Below are 20,706 nucleotides of genomic sequence, written 5' to 3'. Positions count from 1 at the left end.
GTCATGCATACTGTCTTTTTTTTCTTTTTAATCAAACTATTGTGGAAAGTACTGTGCCATACAGCACCAGGAAAAACCGAAATTATTTGTTCTCTATGAGCATACACACATTAAAATAACCATGCATATATTTGCATATTTGTCAATTATTTATCCTGCTTCAGCTAATCATGGGGGTGGGGAGCAATCTTGAACAATTCATGCAAGTTGCTTTTCAATTGAGAGATCACCAGGTGTTTCCTCATCAGCTTTCAAGCCCTACTTTGTATTCCACTTAAGGACTAGACATGTCTTTGAAAAACAAGATTGGCAGGGTGCTCACTTTGGTACAAAATCCTAACTTTGGTACGTGTGTAGCATCATAGAATATGCACCACCTTCTTTTAGAAATCTGCCTGCCTTCAGTGCTGCTGCTTACCATTGTCTGCTGTTAGTCATGCTCCAGTCTTAGCAGGACTTTTCCACTGTATTTTACCTTCCAATGCCCCACTTTTTGTTTCCTTTCCTTTTTCCTTTTGCTAGGCTGCCATGTGGCTTTCTAAAGGCTACTGCTTGCCCTCTTCTGCAAGAGACTGAGGTGTACCAATCTGGTTTGCGTGTCACGGTAAGCCAAACTGTAGCTTACCAGGACCATGCAAATGTGCTGGCGCTCCAGTCCTTTTAGGTCAGTGGACATGGCAGCTTAGAGTGTCATCTGAACTTGAGATTGTGGCTAAGCTGTCTCCTTCTTAAACATGAGCTATAGCCAAGAACAAGTCTTAACTACAGTGGTACCTCAGGTTACAGACGCTTCAGGTTACAGGCTCCACTAACCCAGAAATAGTACCTCGGGTTAAGAACTTTGCTTCAGGATGAGAAGAGAAATCGTGCTGCAGCGGCATGGCGGTAGTGGGAAGCCCCATTAGCTAAAGTGGTACCTCACGTTAAGAATAGTTTCAGGTTAAGAACAGACCTCCGGAACGAATTAAATTCTTGACCCGAGGTACCACTGTATAGCTCCTGTTTAAAGAAGAGTAGGGATTTTATTAGAGGATTTTATCAACAGCAAAAATGGGAGTGGAAATTGCTAGTCCTTGCTGATTTGTCCCATGTCTAGAATGGATCAGTATTCACTTTTCAGTCCGCAAATAATACATCATTGATTATGTTCTCATTTGCCTTGTACAGGCAATCCTCCTTTTGCATGGGGATTCCGTTCTGGTCCCCCACGCCTGTCAGCGGGCTCTGTTTTGGGGCCACTTCCAGGTTTGGCATGTATGTGTGATCACCCATCATTCAGACACACCTAAACCGGGGAATTGCCTCTATTTCCTTTGCATTGAAATGAATGGGGTAGAATGCGTAATGATAACCTAATTTTTGTGACTTATGCAATTAATTATGTGAATTTTGTATGTAATTTTGCCACAACAGACAGCAAAACAAATAATGTCGTTTTTGGTGGAAGATGAACTTCAGTGGAATAGAAACAGTGCTGTATGCATATATGAGAGGAAATTGCTTTTGCAAAGCATTAGGTAAAATTGCAGGCAAAAATGTGTAGGCCAGGAGAAAGTAGTACTAAAACGCTGATGGATTTGTGTGAGGACATTAGGAAAACAATCCTGCAAATTGACGTGGAACTGTGGAGAAGACTGAACAATGAGAAACTGGGAGCAATTGAAATTGACATGGTAGTAAGCCCCATTGAATCACTTCTGAGCTGACCACAGTTAGGATTGCCCTGTACATCTTTAGCCAGTTTTTGATTTTTGAAAGCTGGTGGCAAATACAGTAACAAAATGGTCTTACGGTTTGTTTCCTCCCAGATCACGTTATGAAGCTCTTGCCCATTCGACCTAACCAGGTGTTCACCTACAGGTGGAAGATAATGCCTGAGGATGGCCCAACCAACTCAGATCCCCGCTGCCTGACTCACTACTATTACAGCTCTATCAAGCCTGCTCGGGATTTAGCCTCTGGGCTAATTGGACCACTGCTGATCTGCTTCAAAGAGACCATGGATCGGAGAGGGAATCAGGTTGGTCCTTGTATCTTAGGAGAAAGCTTCACAAAATAGCATGAGGTCAACTTCATGTTATGTGTAAGTGTGTGTATTAGAGCCCAAATGTGTTAGCTATGAGTAAAGAAGGGGTGTGTATGTGTGTGTGTGTGTGTTTGCTTGTTTGCTTCCATGCTCACTTCTTTCCCCCTAAAATTCCCCCCTCCCTTCACCTATCCTCCCAAGGGGTCTTCATTGCTTACAGAAAGGTCTTCATTGCCTACAGACAGCCACCTAATCTTAAACAACTCCTAACCCACAATAATACTACAACCAGACTTAACACGGACACTGGCACCAGAGCCTGCAATAAACCCAGATGCCAACTTTGCTGCCACATACACCCGGACAACACCATTACTGGCCCCAACAACATCACACATACCATCTCGGGACTATTTAATTGCTCATTGTCTAACATTGTGTATGCCATCAAATGCCAACAGTGTCCTTTAGCTCTCTATATTGGACAAACAGGCCAAACCTTACGCCAAAGAATAAACGGACATAAATCTGACATCAAGAATCACAAAACAGAGAAACCAGTAGGAGAACACTTCAATCTCCCAGGACATTCTATACAAGATCTCAAAGTAGCTGTTTTACTACAAAGGAATTTCAGAAACAGACTGGAAAGAGAAGCTGCTGAATTGCAACTCATTACCAAACTTAAAACAATGGAGAGACCTGGTCTTAACAGAGACATTGGATTCTTATCTCATTATACATGACTAAGCCATTTCTCACCTTCTCACCCCTTGCCTTTTCCTGTAAGACCTATTATAGTCGTTAAGAGTCGTCAACAGGCTCATCTCAGCTATCTGCCAATCTCCCATTCCCACCACCCTTCTGAGTAATACCCCTCCCCACCTTCTCACTATATAGAAGGGTCTGGCAACTTCTGTTTCAGTGTATCTGAAGAAGTGTGCATGCACACGAAAGCTCATACCAAGAACTAACTTAGTTGGTCTTTAAGGTGCTACTGGAAGGAATTTTTTTATTTTGACTATGGCAGACCAACACGGCTACCTATTTGTAACTATGCTTAGCGTGAATGTGCAAACTTGCAGGTTCCCAGAGCAAAGACTGAGGCTGCAGCAGCAGCACACCTCTTCCAGTCCTGTTATTGCTATTTGGGGCTAAGATATTTCTTGGCATGGCTTAGCATATTGCCTGAACCTGGAACTCATGGTTTGCGAGACAAACCACAAGCTGAAAGTAAAGTTTGTTCTTGGTTTACTGGTCATGGTTTTTCTGGGGGAGGCAAACCACAAGCCTAGGTTCATATGTAATGCTAAACCAAAGCCTGACTTTGGTTAGCATAGCAGCAGCAGGACTGGGGAGAATCACTCTGTGGCTGTGATATTCCAACTGGGAAGCTTCACAGTGATCATGCAAAGCCACAATTTGACTTAGCATTACAGCTGACGATGCCAGTGGGGGAAGGAGATGGTCCTCATCTACTCAGAGACTTTCAACCAGACACTGCCAAGCCCAAACTGGCTTTGCTTCTGAGATGTTGCTGCTGCCTTATGTGTCTATTAGACCATGTAAAGGTACTTTACAGGCAGCCATGGGTGACCAGCCCTCTGAATTGTAACCAAAAAAAGCAAGAGGTCAATGAAGACTTTACAAAATAGCAGAATAATGAGTTCTGTAAGACGAGCCCTGGCTAACAACCTGGCACTTATGTCATGGAGTAGCTGCATAATTTTCAAATAAATAATGTACTAACCTGGCTAACACCCTAGTGCTTATGTCATGGAGTAGCTGAATAATTTTCAAATTAATAATGTAATAATCTAACATGGAATGTTACCAGGGCATGGATAACTGTGGCAAGGCTCTGCATGGTTGTCCACTTGTGAGTGGGTGTTTAAACTGGATGATCTCAAGATCTCTTCCCAATTCATTTTTTTTAAAATGGCAACCCAAACCATGCTTAGCAGTATCAGCTTACTGTTAGATATACTAGAGGTGACCAGTTGGCATGGGAACCAAACAGTTGGCTGATTGCTGTAATTACTGATACTCCAGCTTAACTCTGAGGTGTTTGCAGAGAAATGATTTAAAGGTCTGCATGGGGAGCAGTTCAGAGTTGGGCACCCAAAGGCACACATTCTAGCAAGAAACCTAGAACCGGATAACAAAGAAGCAAGGTGGAAACAATATTCCCCTCCTGCCATCTCATCTCCATATCCAAAAAACCTTGAGCAGTGATGCTTGTTGTCTCTCCTCAACCCTTTCATTTGTGGTTCTTCCAGATGATGTCAGATGAAGCAAGATTTGTGCTGTTTTCTGTCTTTGATGAAAACCTCAGCTGGTACTTGGAGGAGAATATCAACCAATCCTGTTCTGATGCAGCCAATGTCAACCCCCAGGATCCTGAGTTCTATGCTTCCAACGTTATGCACAGTGAGTAGCCCAAGAAGAAAAGCTGTGTGGTGTGGTGTGGGGGAGGAAAGGGGGGGGAGGGTGCATCCCTATCCCAGAAAAGCTACACACACACACACACACACACACACACAGCCACATACAAGCTTAAGTGTGCTGTGAGAGATCTATTTACATCACCTAAATTTCATTCAGTACAGGCCCTTTCAGAAGTCCTTTTATTGTGCATTAATAATCATTTGAGCTCATGATACTATTTGCAGCAGCCATACATAATCCCGCTTTCAGTACCTGTCTGTGCCTTTAGAAGTTTTGGGGTGCTCATGCTACTTCAGTTATAATCAGTGCATATCCTGTAACTTTCTGCATTACTTTTTATTCAGCAAATGTTCTGTGTTGTTCTTTTTGTCCACTTTTGTGGCACATGGGCCCCTCCAAACAGCAGTAATTCATTAGGGAAGTTTTGCAGATCTAATGAAGCAGGAAAAAAGTCACCACTAATGCACTATTGTTGTGTTGCAGGGAGGCACTGAGCACTCTTACTCCACCCATGTGCTTTCCAAAAACTAGCAGCTACTTTTAAAATAGTCTTTAGGGATTCCAGGACTCTATTATTTTAATCCTCATCTGTTTGTTTTTGAAACTCTTCTTTTGGCCTCAGTCCACCCTGTGACCTGGATGTCCATGGCATTCTCCCCATCTCACTTCTCTTACAGGTATAAATGGCTATGTTTTTGATAATCTGCACTTCAAGATTTGCCAAAACAAAGTTGTGTATTGGTACATCCTCAGTGTAGGTTCCCAGACTGAGTTTCTGTCCGTCTTCTTCTCCGGGAATACTTTTCAGCACAACACAGTCTTTGAAGAGACCCTCACGCTCTTTCCCCTCTCTGGAGAGACTGTCTTCATGTCCATGGAGAAACCAGGTGAGTTAGATGTGCTACTTAAGGTAAAGGTAAAGGTACGCCTGACAGTTAAGTCCAGTTGCGAACGACTCTGGGGTTGCGGCGCTCATCTCGCTTTACTGGCTGAGGGAGCCATTTGTCTGCGGACAGTTTTTCTGGGTCATGTGGCCAGCATGACTAAGCCGCTTCTGGCAAAACCAGAGCAGCGCACGGAAACACTGTTTATCTTCCTGCCGGAGTGGTACTTATTTATCTACTTGCACTTTGGCATGCTTTCGAACTACTAGGTTGGCAGGAGCTGGGACCGAGCAACGGGAGCTCACCCCATCGTGAGGATTCAAACTGCTGACCTTCCAATCGGCAAGCCCTAGGCTCAGTGGTTTAGACCACAGCGCTACCCGCGTCCCGTGCTACTTAAGACAATATGCCAAATCTGATCTCTTCCTAAGCACCAGAAGTCATTTGACATGAAAAAGTGACTCAGCTTCTCTAACCTTTAACATTATTTAATGTCTGTCCTGCTTTGTTTTCCTTGAAAGAGGAGTTAAAGTGAGGATGACTAAGGAGGATGGACTCATTTAAAGAGGCTTAGGAGTTCCTTCTCTTGATCTATTGCAGGCATAGCTAACGTTGTGCCCTCCAAACATTGTTACACTGCATCTCACATCATCCCCTGACCAGTGCATTTTTAAAGGGGTACTCAGAGGTATGCACTACTCCTGACCAATGGCCTTACTGGCTGACAGAGGCAGCCTGTCCTATTTCACCACCAGTTCTGCTTCCAGAACATCCTGGCTCTTGCTAAACGTGACAAGAGCTGGGGTATTCCACAAAGCATTGTCACTCAGCTTCTCTGCTGAGTGGCCAAGCAACAATATAGCATGCAGGAATGCCCTGGCTCTAGCCAAATTTGGCGGGAGCCAGAGCACTCCTCAAAGCAATGCTGCTCAGCTTCTCCACCCCAGGGAGCAGGGGAGCCAAGCAGTAATGTGGCATGCAGGAACACCCCAGTTCTCACTGAACTTGGCAGCAGCTGGGGCATTCCATAAATCATTGCCACTCAAGCTTCTCCACCTGTGGGTGCTGAAACACCTCCCTCTGGCCACTTCTACTGGAAGTGATAAGGTGGGCAGAGCACTGCCTATTACACTTTTGCCACCTGAGGTGGGCGCTTCACCCTGCCTCATGGGTGGGTCGGCTCTGTGTGGCTGGAAGTCAGACTCCATCTGCAGGGCACTGGTTATGTTACCTATTATCCATTGTCTCATGCATACAGTAGGATAGTGGGGTCTGCTCTGTCCCTTCCCAGGCTGCCTCTGTTCTCAGTAAAAGAGGTCTACACATTGTCTGTCGGGACCTGGTAACCCAGCAGTCAGCCTCTTTGAATTCATCGACACATTTTGAATTTTGAGAGAGAGTGTTACTGGTCCTACCCCTTCTGGTTGTGGTACCCCTAACCGAGCAGAAAGAGAGAAAGCCCCTGTGCTTTATTGCCAATATTGATCTCATTTTTTCCTTCAATCCTTTTACCTGAGACAGGCACATGGATATTGGGATGCTTGAACCCAGACTTCAGGAGGCAAGGAATGAGAGCCACGTTCACTGTTTCCAAATGCTCCAATGAAATGGAGTATGATTACTCTTATGAATTAATACCAGAAGGTGAACTAAATGAAGCCAATGTCTTGCAACCAAGAGGCTTCCCCAGGAAAAACAGGCCTATCCAGCCTTGCCTAAAGAAGCATGGAGATGCAGAAAATGAAATGCAGAAGACCAACCACCATTTGGCTCCTTGTCGTGAAGCCAATAAGCTTTTTAAATTAAACAAGAAAAAGAATCCTACTGACTTGCCATCGCCTCCTGGAGAGTCCTTATATCAAGATAACATTTCTTTACCTTCTTCCCAAGACGACCTCGTTAAGCCCAGTGATGCCTTCCCAGCAGAAGAAGAACCATCATCTATACTCAAGCAAAGTTTCCAACAGCATTCTTTCACAGGAAACTCTTCTCTCTCATGGAAAGAGTCTCATCTTAATAAGAGTGTGTTAGAAACTGCAACCAGTCTGGGTAACGAGACTCTTCCCTTTGGGACATTCAGCCCACTTGAAGGAGCTTGGATGGTCCAAGAGAAATCAGATAAACAGGAGGCAGTGGAGATCATGAAGCCTCATTCAGCCCCTCCATTGGAAAAGGTGGAGGCAATTCCTGAAGACTATGTTACCAGCATTCAGTCAAAGGGGTTGCAGGATGGGATGGGCCTTGCAGAAAGACTGACATTGAATGTGAAAAGGCTCCCTCTTAAAACTGATGATAATTTAACACAACAAAATGAAGTATATCCAGATTCCAGATTTTATGAAAGAGCTTCGCTTGAAGATGTTAACACAGTTGAAGGACAGAACGCTGTATCATTGATGCCAGATACAACGTTGAATGAGAAAGTAGGACTGCAAATATCCCTTATGGATAAGGGTACTTTCTTTAACATGAGTAATACCTCTGCATCATTAGATGACTTGAAAAGTAAGCCACTTATTCAGCACATGTCACTGGACAGTCAAAACACTGGTCCACCAAGATTAGAAAGTAACCCTGGAGCTGAAAACATGGTATCACAGAGCTATGGCACAACCTTTCAAGCTTCTACAAGCTACTCATCTCGTAAGGCAACTGTCCAAGGGAATGAATCATTTACATCAAGAGAATCATTACATACTAGAAAAAAAGGTGTTGAGCAATCCACTGCAACTATAGGAAGTCAAGGCCCTTTTACATCTGTAAGTGAAGACTTCCTTCCTGGCAAAAATAGTGCACGTACAGCCTCTCATGACAAAGTGCATGAGCCAACGCCTCCAGCAAAGCGTTTTCAGGGTCATGAGACAGAGGTTGTTGACACAGCTACTAGAGGCCCAGATAATTTGAATGAACATGCTTCTTTATTTGCACAGGATGGTGAGCAAGTGGCTCCAAACAACCCAACTAGCAATCCAAATATTCTAGAGAAGTCTGACTATACTAATGACATTCTGGAGAGTAATGATAGATTCTCTACGCATCCATTTCACACTAGTCAAAGACCAGACGGCTCAGCACTCCAAGAAGGTTTCCAAGAAACTAGCCAAAACAAGGATTTTGGGGGGAAAGAAAATAAAGCTTTGCTCATTGTTGATGCCACCGCCAACAGAATCTGGAACCCAAATTCCCATGGATTTCTGGGTAGTTTGTTGCTTCCTAAAACAGGTTTATCAGAAAAAGAGGATGCTTTTCATCAAGTGGAGTCACCTCCATCACAGCTAGTTGACCTGGGAAATGACACAAATTCTAAAGAGTTTGTAAGAAAGGGGGAGATAAAGCTACAACCAGAACCAGAAATTCAGAGCCATGAAAAGTCATCAGATGGGATGAGGTTGCAGCCCTGTCATCTGGGTCCTCATGGATGTGGTGGTCACTTGGAAAAGAGGTCTCTGAAATCACACCAGGCAACGTTGGAAGAAAGACATGCTGTACCAGCAAGGGAAATGAAGAGTTCTGGAAAAGCTGAAGAAAGAGCTCAGGCTTTGCTCAATGGTAACTTCTTCAAGTTAAACAATAAGGCCAAGGCTTCTATAATAAAGGCACCTTTGGCAGATGGGGCTACAAGAAACCAACAAGCAACCACACTTGGCAAGACAACTGCTTCATCTTCTCTGTTCACCTCAGTCCAGTCCAGTCCAGCCCCACACGCCCCGAACTTTCCTGATTCCCAGCAGACTTGGAGAGGAGCCAGTTTGTCTCACGAAGTAGAGGATGTAGGGGGTGCAGCTGACACCATTTCTGGAACTCTTGGGCACAGTATTATGGAAGCCAAACCTGGATTGGCCCCCACTTTCTTTGCAGGAGGACAACTCAAAGGTGCTGGCTCTGTTCTCCATAAGACCCCCAGTCAGACAAATGAGGCTGGACTTCCTGCAACTCCAGAGGTTCCTGTTATGACTCACAGTGATCCAGAAATAAAAAGGGAGAAGACTGAAACTTCTGAAAGATGGGCCTCAGCAGAAAACAATCTGGACTCTCAAGGTCACCTAGCTGACAATCTTCCCTTTCAAGAGCAGCTGTGGGAGGAAGCAGATAGACAAAAGGAAATCCATAGCGAAGGAGGGGACGTTCGTTCCATAAGTGGCAATATTCAAAAATTTGAAAGGAGGAAAAGAGTAGAAGAAATTGGAGCCCCAGTGCATGGATTTAGCAAAGGTGAGAGTAGGACCTCAGGAGCCAAGGTCCATATGGAGGTCTCCATGGCACCGACCAACCTCAAAGGATCTATGGTGACAAACTCCTCAAAGACTCTGAATCGAGCATCTGACTATGATGATTACAGCAATTCTGAGGACAAGCAAGAGTTTGATATATATGGGGAAGATGACCAGGATCCACGTACTTTCACTGGCAGAGTCCGACAGTACTTCATTGCTGCAGTGGAGGTGATGTGGGATTATGGGAACCATACATCTTCACCATATCTAAGAGACAAGTAAGTTCTGCCCAGCATTTGGGGACTGTGGGGCTAGAAATTCATAAGCCGCAATGCTCTCTAGAGCAGCCATTTCCCATGTTGGGTCCCAGGATTGTGCTGACCTTAGAATAAGTTCCCATCATCCCCAGCCAGCATGTTCCAGTGGTTGGAGATGATGGGAGATGTAGTCCAATGACATCTGGAGTCCCAAGGCTGAGGAAGGCTGATCTAGACCAGTGAGCTTATTTGAGATGATCCTGAGATTTTACCTCCAAACATTTACCTCCAAAGATCAGAGGTGATGTGAGGAGGAAGAGGGAAAGGCTTTTGGCTGATGCTGTATTGAAACTTTCTGAAATGGCAATGTAGTTTCCTCATAATCATCCTTGTTAAGAGCATTTAATTAAAAAAAAGTTGAATATTACATTTGTATCCCACCCTTCCACCAAGCAGCACAGGGCAGCATACATAGCGCCTCCCCAGCTTGTTAATTTTCACAACCGCTTTGTAAGGTCGGTTAAGCTGAGAGATGGTGATGACCCAGGATTGCATCCTGAGCCTTACAGCAGATTAAGGACCTGAACTGAGACCTACTGTATGTGTATATATTGTCTCAGTGTTCTTTAGAGCTGCACAGTGCATGGGCACATATGTGAAATGGTGACCTATCTGTTGGATTTTGGGACAGCAGAAAGTTGCAACCATGAAATATTAGGGGACAGGGTGGATAAATGTTGCACAACACCCTTTCTCTGCCCTAGATGATGTTGGATTGCAAGGCAGTTCCATATAGAAATGCTAGTCTGCAGCGTCTTCCAAAAAAAAAGTCTGTACTTGACCACACCAGCCTCTTATGTTTTCACAGGAATCTGAAAAACAGCTGGAAGAAGCCATCCAGGCAGTACAAGAAAGTAGTTTACCGAGAGTACCTGGACAGCTCTTTCACTCAGCCACAGGTCCGTGGAGAATTGGAAGAACACTTGGGCATCTTGGGACCATACATCCGAGCACAGGTTGATGATGTCATCATGGTGAGACACTCAATATTAAATACGGGAAATGCTGGAGGGTGTCATCTCTCATACTTAAAGTGGGATTGGTAAAGGTAAAGGTACCCCTGCCCATACGGGCCAGTCTTGCCAGACTCTAGGGTTGTGCGCTCATCTCACTCTATAGGCCGGGAGCCAGTGCTGTCCGCAGACACTTCTGGGTCACGTGGCCAGCGTGACAAGCTGCATCTGGCGAGCCAGCGCAGCACACGGAATGCCATTTACCTTCCCGCTGGTAAGCGGTCCCTATTTATCTACTTGCACCCGGAGGTGCTTTCGAACTGCTAGGTGGGCAGGAGCTGGGACCGAACGACGGGAGCGCACCCCGCCACGGGGATTTGAGCCGCCGACCATGCGATCGGCAAGTCCTAGGCGCTGAGGTTTTACCCACAGCGCCACCCACGTCCCAAAGTGGGATTATAAAAACAAAAATAGTCTATCCTCCCTCTACATATTCCATTTGTTTAGGTCTGCATTTTACCTTACATATCATGTCCAGCTCATATCATTGTAAGAGAAGCCTGATGTCAGCACCTGGAATTCTTAGGCAACTGCAAGGACCCCAGCCACCTAGTAAGGGCCCAGTGCTTGCCACTTAAATTCCCTACAATGCCCTTGACAGAGCTTTGCTCTGGGGCTCTGTTAAGAATTGAAATGGCAACTAGACCCAGCCACTTGGCACTGATCAGCATCCCACAGACATACTGTCCAACATTTTCATTTCAAAAACAGGGATGCATGTCTTCCAGGATGTGCTCCCTGTCGATTCATGTGACCCATGCTACAATCTTGCCCTAGGAAAAGTGCTTTTTCCAGGGCGAGAGCGCGGCACCCAAAATGGTCACCACAATCTCACTCCAAAAACCAGGATGTCCCGGTTTTTTTCTGAGACACTTGGCAGTTTTGCACTGATAGAGACAAGGACACAGCCCAGGGCTCCTTCAGACCTTGAGCCAGTTTGATTGTCCATAACAGGTTAGTAGCCACACACTTTGTGTTAAGGAGTCAGGGTCTGCTCTACCATTAGGAAAAATGAGGCAGCAGACAAAACTTTGGATGGCAGAACTGTATGTGCCACATGAACTGCCCCGTGCCACTAAGCTAGCCTGCTGTCAGATGCCCAACAGGACACTTTTTCATCTCCAGTGTCAGCTGCCAGTTCAATTGGCTTTTGTATGTGAAATGGGACATCACCTTGTCTTTCATCTCAAGCAGCGAAATGTCTTGGGCTGGTCATGTATAGGAAGAAGGTCTATGGATGCGGTGGGGGGCAGGGAGTCATTACAGTTACCTGTGTAAGATTACTTCTTTTTTTAAAAAAAGTTATTTAATTACAATTCTTCTTGGTGAGTGATTGGGCAGATTTCTGCATTAATATATCCATATGTAAAAGGGCAAGGTACTTTTTTAAAAAAGCTGATCATTTAGGGAGAGGGCTAGTAATATGCCCAACGGGGCCAGGCCCCCAGGGTTACCTTGGTAGTTTTGGCTCAGATCAGCCTTCCTCAACCTGGTGGCCTCCAGGCATTTTGGGCTACAACTCCCACCAACCCAAGCCAGCACTGGGCCTATAGTCTTCCAGCTTAAAAGGTGATGACCCCAATAGAGTAAAGAACAGCTTGAGTTGTCTTTGTTCTTTATCCCCCTTCCCAAAAGTTAACTCTCCTCTTTACACCTGTTCTTCCCTCCCTTCACCCAGGTGACTTTCAAGAATCTGGCTTCCCGCCCGTATTCATTCCATTCTAACCTGCTGCCCTATGAAGGAAATGGGGAGGAAGTAGAGCAGCCCATCCAGGACTCTGTGCAGCCTGGCGAGGTCCGAGATTACTCCATCAAGGTGTTGTCACACATGGCTCCTACAGCCAATGAGTTTGACTGCAAGGCATGGGCATATTTCTCCAGTATTAGCCTGGTAAGTGGGTAATGCATGCTCTCCTGCTGTTTGTATCAGGGCATTTCGTGGGCCATGACAAGAGGGCTGGCCAGACCTAACAGCGGGCACCTTGCAAAGATTAAAAAGCAAAGTCTCTTCTTGCAAGCTGATGAAACTTAATGTGCAAAACAAGCAAATTATATCTGCATACTGATGATTTGATTTGATTGTCCTTTAACACAAGGCTATCTCCAGGCAACTTAGATCAAGTTTGAAAGCATACAGAATTGTTAAAAACAGCTACCATCATAAAAAAATACTCCAACAAAATATACCGTATTTTTCGCCCTATAGGGCGCACCAGCCCATAGGAGGCACCTTGTCTTTTTTTGGGGGGGAATGAATAAAAAAAAATTAGTGTCCCCCCCCCCGCCGCGAGGCTGGGGCGGGGGAAGCCCGAGCTTCCCCCGACCCCAGCCACCAGAACAGGCTGCTATCTGCAAGCCTTGCGAGCCCGGCGGCAACTCCTCCCGGGCATGCAAGGCTTGCAGACACCTGCGCGAAGCACGGGGCATCCTCCGGAGGGCGCCCCATGCTCTGGGCTGTAGGCTGCCGCCCGCAAGCCTTGCGCGCCCAGGGGGAGTTCCCCCGGGCGCGCAAGGCTTCCGGACACCTGCGCGAAGCACGGGGCGTCCTCCGGAGGGTGCTCCGGGCTGCAGGCTGCTGCCCGCAAGCCTTGTGCGCCCGGGGGGAGTTCCCCCGGGTGCTCAAGGCTTGCCAACACCTGCGCAAAGCACGGGCGTTCTCCAGAGGGCGCCCCGTGCTTTGCGCTGCAGGCTGCCGCCCGCAAGCCTTGCGAGCCCGGCAGCAACTCCTCCCGGGCTCGCAAGGCTTGCGGATAGCTTCCTGAAGCCTGGAGAGCGAGAGGGGTCGGTACGCACTGACGCCTCTCGCTCTCCAGGCTTCAGCGAAAGCCTGCATTCGCCCCATAGGATGCACACACATTTCCCCTTCATTTTTGGAGGGGGAAAAGTGCGTCCTATAGGGCGACAAATACGGTAAGCAACCAAATTAATACATTAAAACACCAGCTTCTATGGGATGGGGTGAACTTATCAAGAACAGCATTAAACTCAGCTGGATCAAATTCCATCCAATGCTTAGTTGAAGGGGAAAGTCTTAATGCAACACCAAAGGATGTCAATGGCTGCAACAGGCCTCACTTGGAAGAGCATTCCACAGGCAGGGGGCCACACTTGAAAAGGCTCTTTTTTTCTTGTTCCCTGAGTTCTCTCAGAGGGAAGGTCTGCATGTTCTCTTGTCAAGAGAGGAGATCAGTCATGACTAAGGATGGAAAAAATTGATTCAGTTTGCATTTGAAGATGGATTTAAATGCAAAAATTATTTAATTTTTTAGACAAAAATTACAAACAAAATGTGTATTTTAGGGGAGATTTGCACTAAAATACTGATAAATATTCATGATGACATTTTATATAATATTCATCAGTATTTTAGTGCGTATATTTTAGTACACACACACACACAGAGAGAGATGTGGAAATGTAGAGAACTAAACTCAAGGCTGGGAAAATCAAAACCAGCAGATTTCCCCATTCCTACTCAGGTCACAGAATGTTGCTTTTCAAGACTTCAGGCAGAAGCCCTTCCCAGGCTTACCTGGCTTGAACATAGAATGCCATGTGTGCAAAGCACGTAGTCTCCCACTGAGCAACACCTTGTGGTTCCCTTTCCATAACTGCAACTCCTCATCTGTTTAGTTAAGACATTTGAGGAAGTTTGCCACTTATGGCTCTAGGACATAATTGTCCTTGTTACTTCCATCAGCATCCCCTTTGCTTTCCATGCTCCCATTCTAAGTGGCATGGGCGCAAAGGGAGGACTTTGAAAATTACATCTGATGTGAAAGTGGCCTTGTCCTGCTTAATATATATAGTAAGGATTGCAGCCCATCTGAGGAAATAATTAAATGGAACGTGCTGTTGTGGCAGAGAAAGGGAAGGGAGCAAAGAAAGGGAAGGAAGAGTAGGGATGAGAGCTTCATACGCGTCAGCTTTGCATAGCTATAACTGGATCTGACTTCTGAGATTTCAGTTTTTATACTAGACTTGTAAGTAGGCCCACAGAAAAGTAGCTAGCTTGCAATTCTTTCTTTTTTTTACATCCCCTGTATACTGGTCACAAAGGAGGGGAAGCTTTATTCTCCAGGAACCTGTCTAATCCCCATTAAAAGGTGAGGCTTCTTAGCCTCATAATCCAGGTTGACATGGCATGAACATGACTCTAAGCTGGGGGTAGCCAACATGATGCCATCCTGTTATTGCTGGACTCCAACACCCTATCAGCCCTAGCCAGCATGGCCAGTGGTCAGGGATGATGGGAATTGTAGTCCAGCAATGTCTTGGAGAGCACCGTATTGGTGATTTCTGTATTTGCAGTGCTGCTGGGGTACAGGAACTGATACGCCTCACTTCCACCTGCCCTCAATTTTTAATTCTAGGAGAAAGACCTACACTCTGGTCTTGTTGGACCTCTGATTATCTGCCGGCCTGGAGTACTGAGCACAGCATACAGAAGGCAGCTGGCTGTCCAGGAATTCTCCTTGCTCTTCACCATCTTTGATGAGACCAAGAGCTGGTATTTTGCTGAGAACCTTGAGAGGAACTGTCTGCATCCCTGCCACATCCAGACAGATGATCCTGCCTTTAAAGCAAGCAATTCTTTCTATGGTAATAACCTCCTTACCACCTCTTCGTCTCTTTCCATGCTCCCAGTATAATTGGCACTGGGGCAAGGAGAGATGTGATGGAAATCCCTGCCTTCTCCCAAGTAAATCTACTCAAATTGTTGATGGAAGCTCTGCTCTGTGTCCCTCTGCTGTGTGATCTGCAGAAGGTGGCTGTATAAGATGGAGCCTTTTCAGAGGAGAACACCCAATGGCTCTTCCTGACGCTATTTTCAATCACATTCCAGTAAATTCAGATTCATAGAATTGTGTTGGCATCCGTCTGTCTAGAAAGTCAATGGAAGAGTGCGCCTTTGGGGGTAAAGTCAATCCATTGGAGAGTTACTGTAGAGACTTATGGGACAGACATGTTTTCTTGCAGCTGGGGCAGACAAATAATAGAATCGTAGAGTTGAAGAGACCCCCTAGGGTCATCTAGTCCAAACCGCTGCAATGCAGGAATCTCAACACACTGCCACCCTCATCCAGTTTGAAACCACACCAGACACTGCTTAGCTTTGCAAATGTCCTAGCAGCTTTACTGCTGCACCACTAGGAGGCTGTGCAATTAAAGTTGATTCAGAGCTCTTAGGGCCTGTCCATACCCCAGCTTAATGTGGATTGTGAATCCCTTGTGCATCCCTTAATTCCACCTGTTTTCCTTCAACTGCTGTTGCCCTGCAGTTGAGATTCCCTATGCAATCAATGTAACTCTCCTATTTGGATTTTCAAAACATAGGGAATTGGGCTTTTTGCAACAAGGAAAGTGTGGGATATATGGTATTTGCTGCTTTTGTATATACTGCTTTGTTTTGTTTTATATGAAAACAATTGACTATATAAGAATTGTTTCATATGAAAACAAATGTATATATATCCGAACAGTGGAAAACAACTGCATACATAAGGCTTTTGCTCTTCCTTTTCCCCATTCTGATTTTCCTTCTTCTTTTCTTCTCTCTGTTCTCCAGCTATCAATGGTTATGTCAGAGACAGTCTACCAGGACTAGTGATGGGTCAGCACCAGAGGGTGCGGTGGTATCTGTTGAATGTAGGAGGTGCCAAAGACATCCACTCTGTCCACTTCCATGGGCAAGTCTTTACCATCCGAACGGCCCAGGAGTACCGCTTAGGAGTCTACAACCTCTATCCTGGTAAGCTATGAAATGGATGTCTTTATACATAACCTTCTTGCCAGCTTATTTCTGCCTTTGGAATACTATGGAATATCCTCAGGGGGAAAGAGCTCAACAGCCAGTGCCTCTTTTATAGCACTAGAGGACACATAGAGCAGTAGAGAGTCAGTGTAGTCCAGCAGTTAGAATGTTGGATTGGATCTGGGAAACCAGGGTTCAAATCCCAACTGGACCATGTAGCTCACCGGATGAACCTGGCCCAGTCACCCCCTCTCAGCCTAACCTACCCCACAGGTTTGTTGTGAGGATAGAACTGAGGAGGGGTAGAACAAGGTATGCCATCTTGAGCTCCTTGTAGGAAAGGTGGGATATAAATGTAATAATGATAACAATAAATCAAGTAGAAGCCATGTACAGAATCATGCTAAATCATGCTTAGCTTAGATCATGCTTAACTTAAACCAGGGCTTAGCAGAACACAGTTCTTCAGATTCATCATTGTAGAATTTTAGGGCCATATCCAACTTTTCTGTACCCTAAGTTGGCCCATTGAAATTAATGGACCTAGGTTAGTCATTTCCATTGACTTCAGTGGTTACTGCTCTGAGCAACAACTCTAATATAGCCCTTAAGAGTTAGAAGGGACACTGGAGACTATTTTCTTTCAAAACACATTTAAAGATAGCCAAGAACTGTGTTGCAACATTTGGAAATGTAGATCATATTCCTCAGTTCCTTCCCTCCAAGTAAGGACTGGGAGACTTTAGACTCACCCATTTTTGACATCTCTAATATAATGTTATGTGGGGTTTTTTTTTTGGGGGGGGGGGTCCAGTCTGCGTGAAACCCTGGTTACCCTTCAAAACTTAGGATCCTGTATCTGAGGGTAGAATATATAAGGGGAAATTTGCCAAGTTAGTTCTTTTGTCAAGGTAATGGCTTTGGCTGGCTAGTTAAGCACTATCATCTGGCATAACCAAAAGTGTTGCTCTGTGCCATAGAACCAATGGAAGGGCCTTTCCCTCACCTCCTTCTCCTAGCTGCTACATAGGAAGACAATAGCCAGAGTTGCATGTGGGAGAGAGCTGGAAGCAAGCTAGAAAACATGCTTGCTGCATGCTAGACTTTGGGGCTCTCATGGAATATTAATTGGGATGCAATAGCTGTTGCAGTATTAATGCTGTAGAGCCCCTCCATCCTATATGTATATACGTAAATGAAACCATATGTGCTAAAGGCACCACAATCTCTGCTGACCTTCATTCCAAGGAAACTGAACCCTGGGTAAGTACCCTGGAGTCTCTCTCACTACTTGGAGATTAGGGTGACAGGTAACAACAGGTATAATATGGTACCATCCACTTTACACATTTGAATCTGTTGCTGGTTTTTTAACTAGCAGAATAAACATGGATAGACATAGGCAATGCTGAAGCCCCAACAGCACCCATGTAAACTAGGTGGCTGCTCTCTCCAGCTTTCACACATACTTTGAACGTTCTTTATCATATCCCAGAGAGAGTCTCCCAAAGGCTAACTTGCCCACAACATGTACTGTAACTGAAGCTGACAGAATGGACTGTAGCTACGTGGAAGGCTGTGTAGCTCAGTGGTAGAGCATCTTTTAAAAAATAATAATAATCAGAAGGTTCAATCCCCAGCCTCGCCAGGTTACAGCTGGGAATGCCCCGTGTCTGAAATTATGGAGAGTTGCTGCTAGTCAGTGCAGATAATACAGTACTGATGTTGTATAAAACAGCTTTCTGTGATCTTAACTCCAGTTCTACCAGAGTTCTACCACACACACACAAACACACACACCCTTAGGAAACAGCAATTGTGAGTAGCCTGGGGAAAGGAGTGCTACATCCCTGCTAAATCCTCTCTTCTGCAGATTCCTTGTTCAACTGTAGAGCTCAAAATGCTGCAGAAGTGATTTTTGAACACGAGTGTGCAGCAAGGCTGCTTGGCAAAGTGGCAGGAGGAGAAAGGGTGAAGCACTCCCTCTTTCTCTCCCTTTCTCCACTCAATATCATTCCCTCTGTTATAAGAAAAAACTTCTCCTTTTCCCTTATGGGGTATCCAAGAGCCCATATGAAGTTCTTAAGTGGGTTCCCTATCTGTAGGAGAAAATAACAGAGGCCAACCAGAGTATATTGAGAAGCAAAGTGCCTAGTAAGCCTGATCTCTATTGCAATAGAAAAGTACTTTTGCAACCCCACACACAGGAGGGAGGAGAGAGAACCCTGAACAATGATGCACAAACCCTTATATAGACTTTTGAAACTGCCCAATCTGTAGCCCAAGACCACCCCCCCGAAGCATCATACATACATCACAGAAGGATGTATACAGCAGAGGAGGTGATCTACAACAGAAATCCTGTTTGCCAGGATACTTGATAATGGTCACTGATTGTATTACCTGGACAGCCTGGCCATTCTTTTTGAGATGGTTAATACTTTAGTTCCTGAATCCAGGTCACAGGCTCACCCTATTCATACACAAATCTTCTTCTTTGGCAATCACTCGTAGCTGAGTAAGATTGTCTTCCATAAACACGGTTTTATCAATGAGTCCATAAGTAACTATGGAGGGCAATTCTGGATCCACACGTCCTTCCACAGTGGGGACATTGGTTTCTGGGTGGGAGTTGATCACGGTGTGGATTTGCCAAGCATGCCTTCCTCTTAGCACCTTTCTCCCTTGTGTCCTGAGTTCGAGTGTCTTCAAAGCCCATGACACCTTTGGTAAAGGCTGTTCTCCAACTGAAGCGCTCGCAGGCAAGTGTTTCCCAATTGTTGGTGTTTATACAAATTTTTTTAAAATTTGCCTCGAGACAGTCTTTAAACCTCTTTTGTTGACCACCAGCATTATGCTTTCCATTTTTAAGTTCAGAAAATAACTACTCTATTCTGAACTTATACACAAATACACCCTTTAAAACAGGATTTGTAAGCAAAAAGACAATGGGAAGGCTTTCCCCATTTTCCTCCCTTACTTCAGAGGAATATCTGAGGTCACTGGGAGAGTCAAAATGGCTTCAGGATTGCTCTCCTGTACTATTTCAGACACATGGTTTATATACTTATGTATGTGTTTGCCTTGTACATTTATGAACATTTATTTTATATTTGAGACCTTAGGATTGTTATAACACCTCTTAAAGCTGTTTCTCTTAGACAAAGAACCTGCATTTGCATGTAACATCACTTCATTCTGAAGGACCACCCTCTTCACAAGGAGAGTCTCCAATGATCAACCTTAACTCACATGCAAAACTCTTCTTTCCTTCCTCTAGTGTTCAGCACCCAGTAGTGAATAACCAGCTGACATTCTTTCCCCCTTCTGGTTGCAGGTGCCTTTGAGACAGTGGAAATGAGCCCATCCCACCCTGGGATTTGGCAGGTGGAATGTATGGTTGCTGAGCATGAGCAGGCTGGGATGAGTGCCTTCTTCCTAGTGTACGACCAGCGTGAGTAGCAAAGCATGACATTCTTCTTCCTGGCACTTTGATTCACGGATAGGAACAGGCTCAGATCTCAGTTTCTCTGTGTTATGTTTCTGAAAAAGACATAAAAGGAGTGACAATACATTCCTAAGATCCAGATTTTTACCACTTAGCTCTAGTGGTTGATCAACCCTCACACATCTGGAAGTTGGACTGAAAGCTGCTTTCAACATAAAGCTCACATTTGTTCCTCGTGGCAATCAGGCAAAGAGCAGGTCAGGATACACTTAAAAGAACATTTGTAATGGGTGAAGAGATGAAAGGGAGAATGCTGTTCTGTTGCATTTTACAGCAGGTAATGGGGAATTGGCTGTTGCTTATTGATAGAGCATCTGCTTTGCTTGCAGAAGGTCCCAGTTTCAATCCCTGGTGTCTCTAGGTAGGGCTGGGACAGAACCCCTGGCTGAAACCCTGGAGAGTTGTTGCTAGTCAGTGCAGACAATTTTGAATTACAGTGGTGCCTCGCAAGACGAAATTAATTCGTTCCGCGAGTTTTGTCGTCTTGCGATTTTTTTCGTCTTGCGAAGCACAGTGTCGGGGAAGTTTTGGAAAAGCTTCA

General features: G+C 45.2%; 1 protein-coding gene across 1 annotated transcript in view; it reads left to right on the top strand.

The window, feature by feature from the left end:
- Positions 1 to 20,706, top strand: part of F8 (coagulation factor VIII) — a 68,255-nt gene that overhangs the window by 35,975 nt on the left and 11,574 nt on the right. Inside the window, exons 11-20 of the mRNA XM_081179167.1 lie at positions 1,809 to 2,020; positions 4,306 to 4,456; positions 5,152 to 5,361; positions 6,880 to 7,812; positions 8,095 to 9,850; positions 10,698 to 10,863; positions 12,581 to 12,793; positions 15,276 to 15,504; positions 16,472 to 16,654; positions 19,995 to 20,118. Of these exons, the coding sequence (XP_081035293.1) occupies positions 1,809 to 2,020; positions 4,306 to 4,456; positions 5,152 to 5,361; positions 6,880 to 7,812; positions 8,095 to 9,850; positions 10,698 to 10,863; positions 12,581 to 12,793; positions 15,276 to 15,504; positions 16,472 to 16,654; positions 19,995 to 20,118 (4,177 nt within the window). The remainder of the gene's footprint in view (positions 1 to 1,808; positions 2,021 to 4,305; positions 4,457 to 5,151; positions 5,362 to 6,879; positions 7,813 to 8,094; positions 9,851 to 10,697; positions 10,864 to 12,580; positions 12,794 to 15,275; positions 15,505 to 16,471; positions 16,655 to 19,994; positions 20,119 to 20,706) is intronic.

This window comes from Podarcis bocagei (genome assembly GCF_964188305.1).
Source record: "Podarcis bocagei genome assembly, chromosome: Z".
Taxonomy (NCBI): Eukaryota; Metazoa; Chordata; class Lepidosauria; order Squamata; family Lacertidae; genus Podarcis; species Podarcis bocagei.
This window is presented reverse-complemented; position numbering and strand designations above follow the sequence as displayed.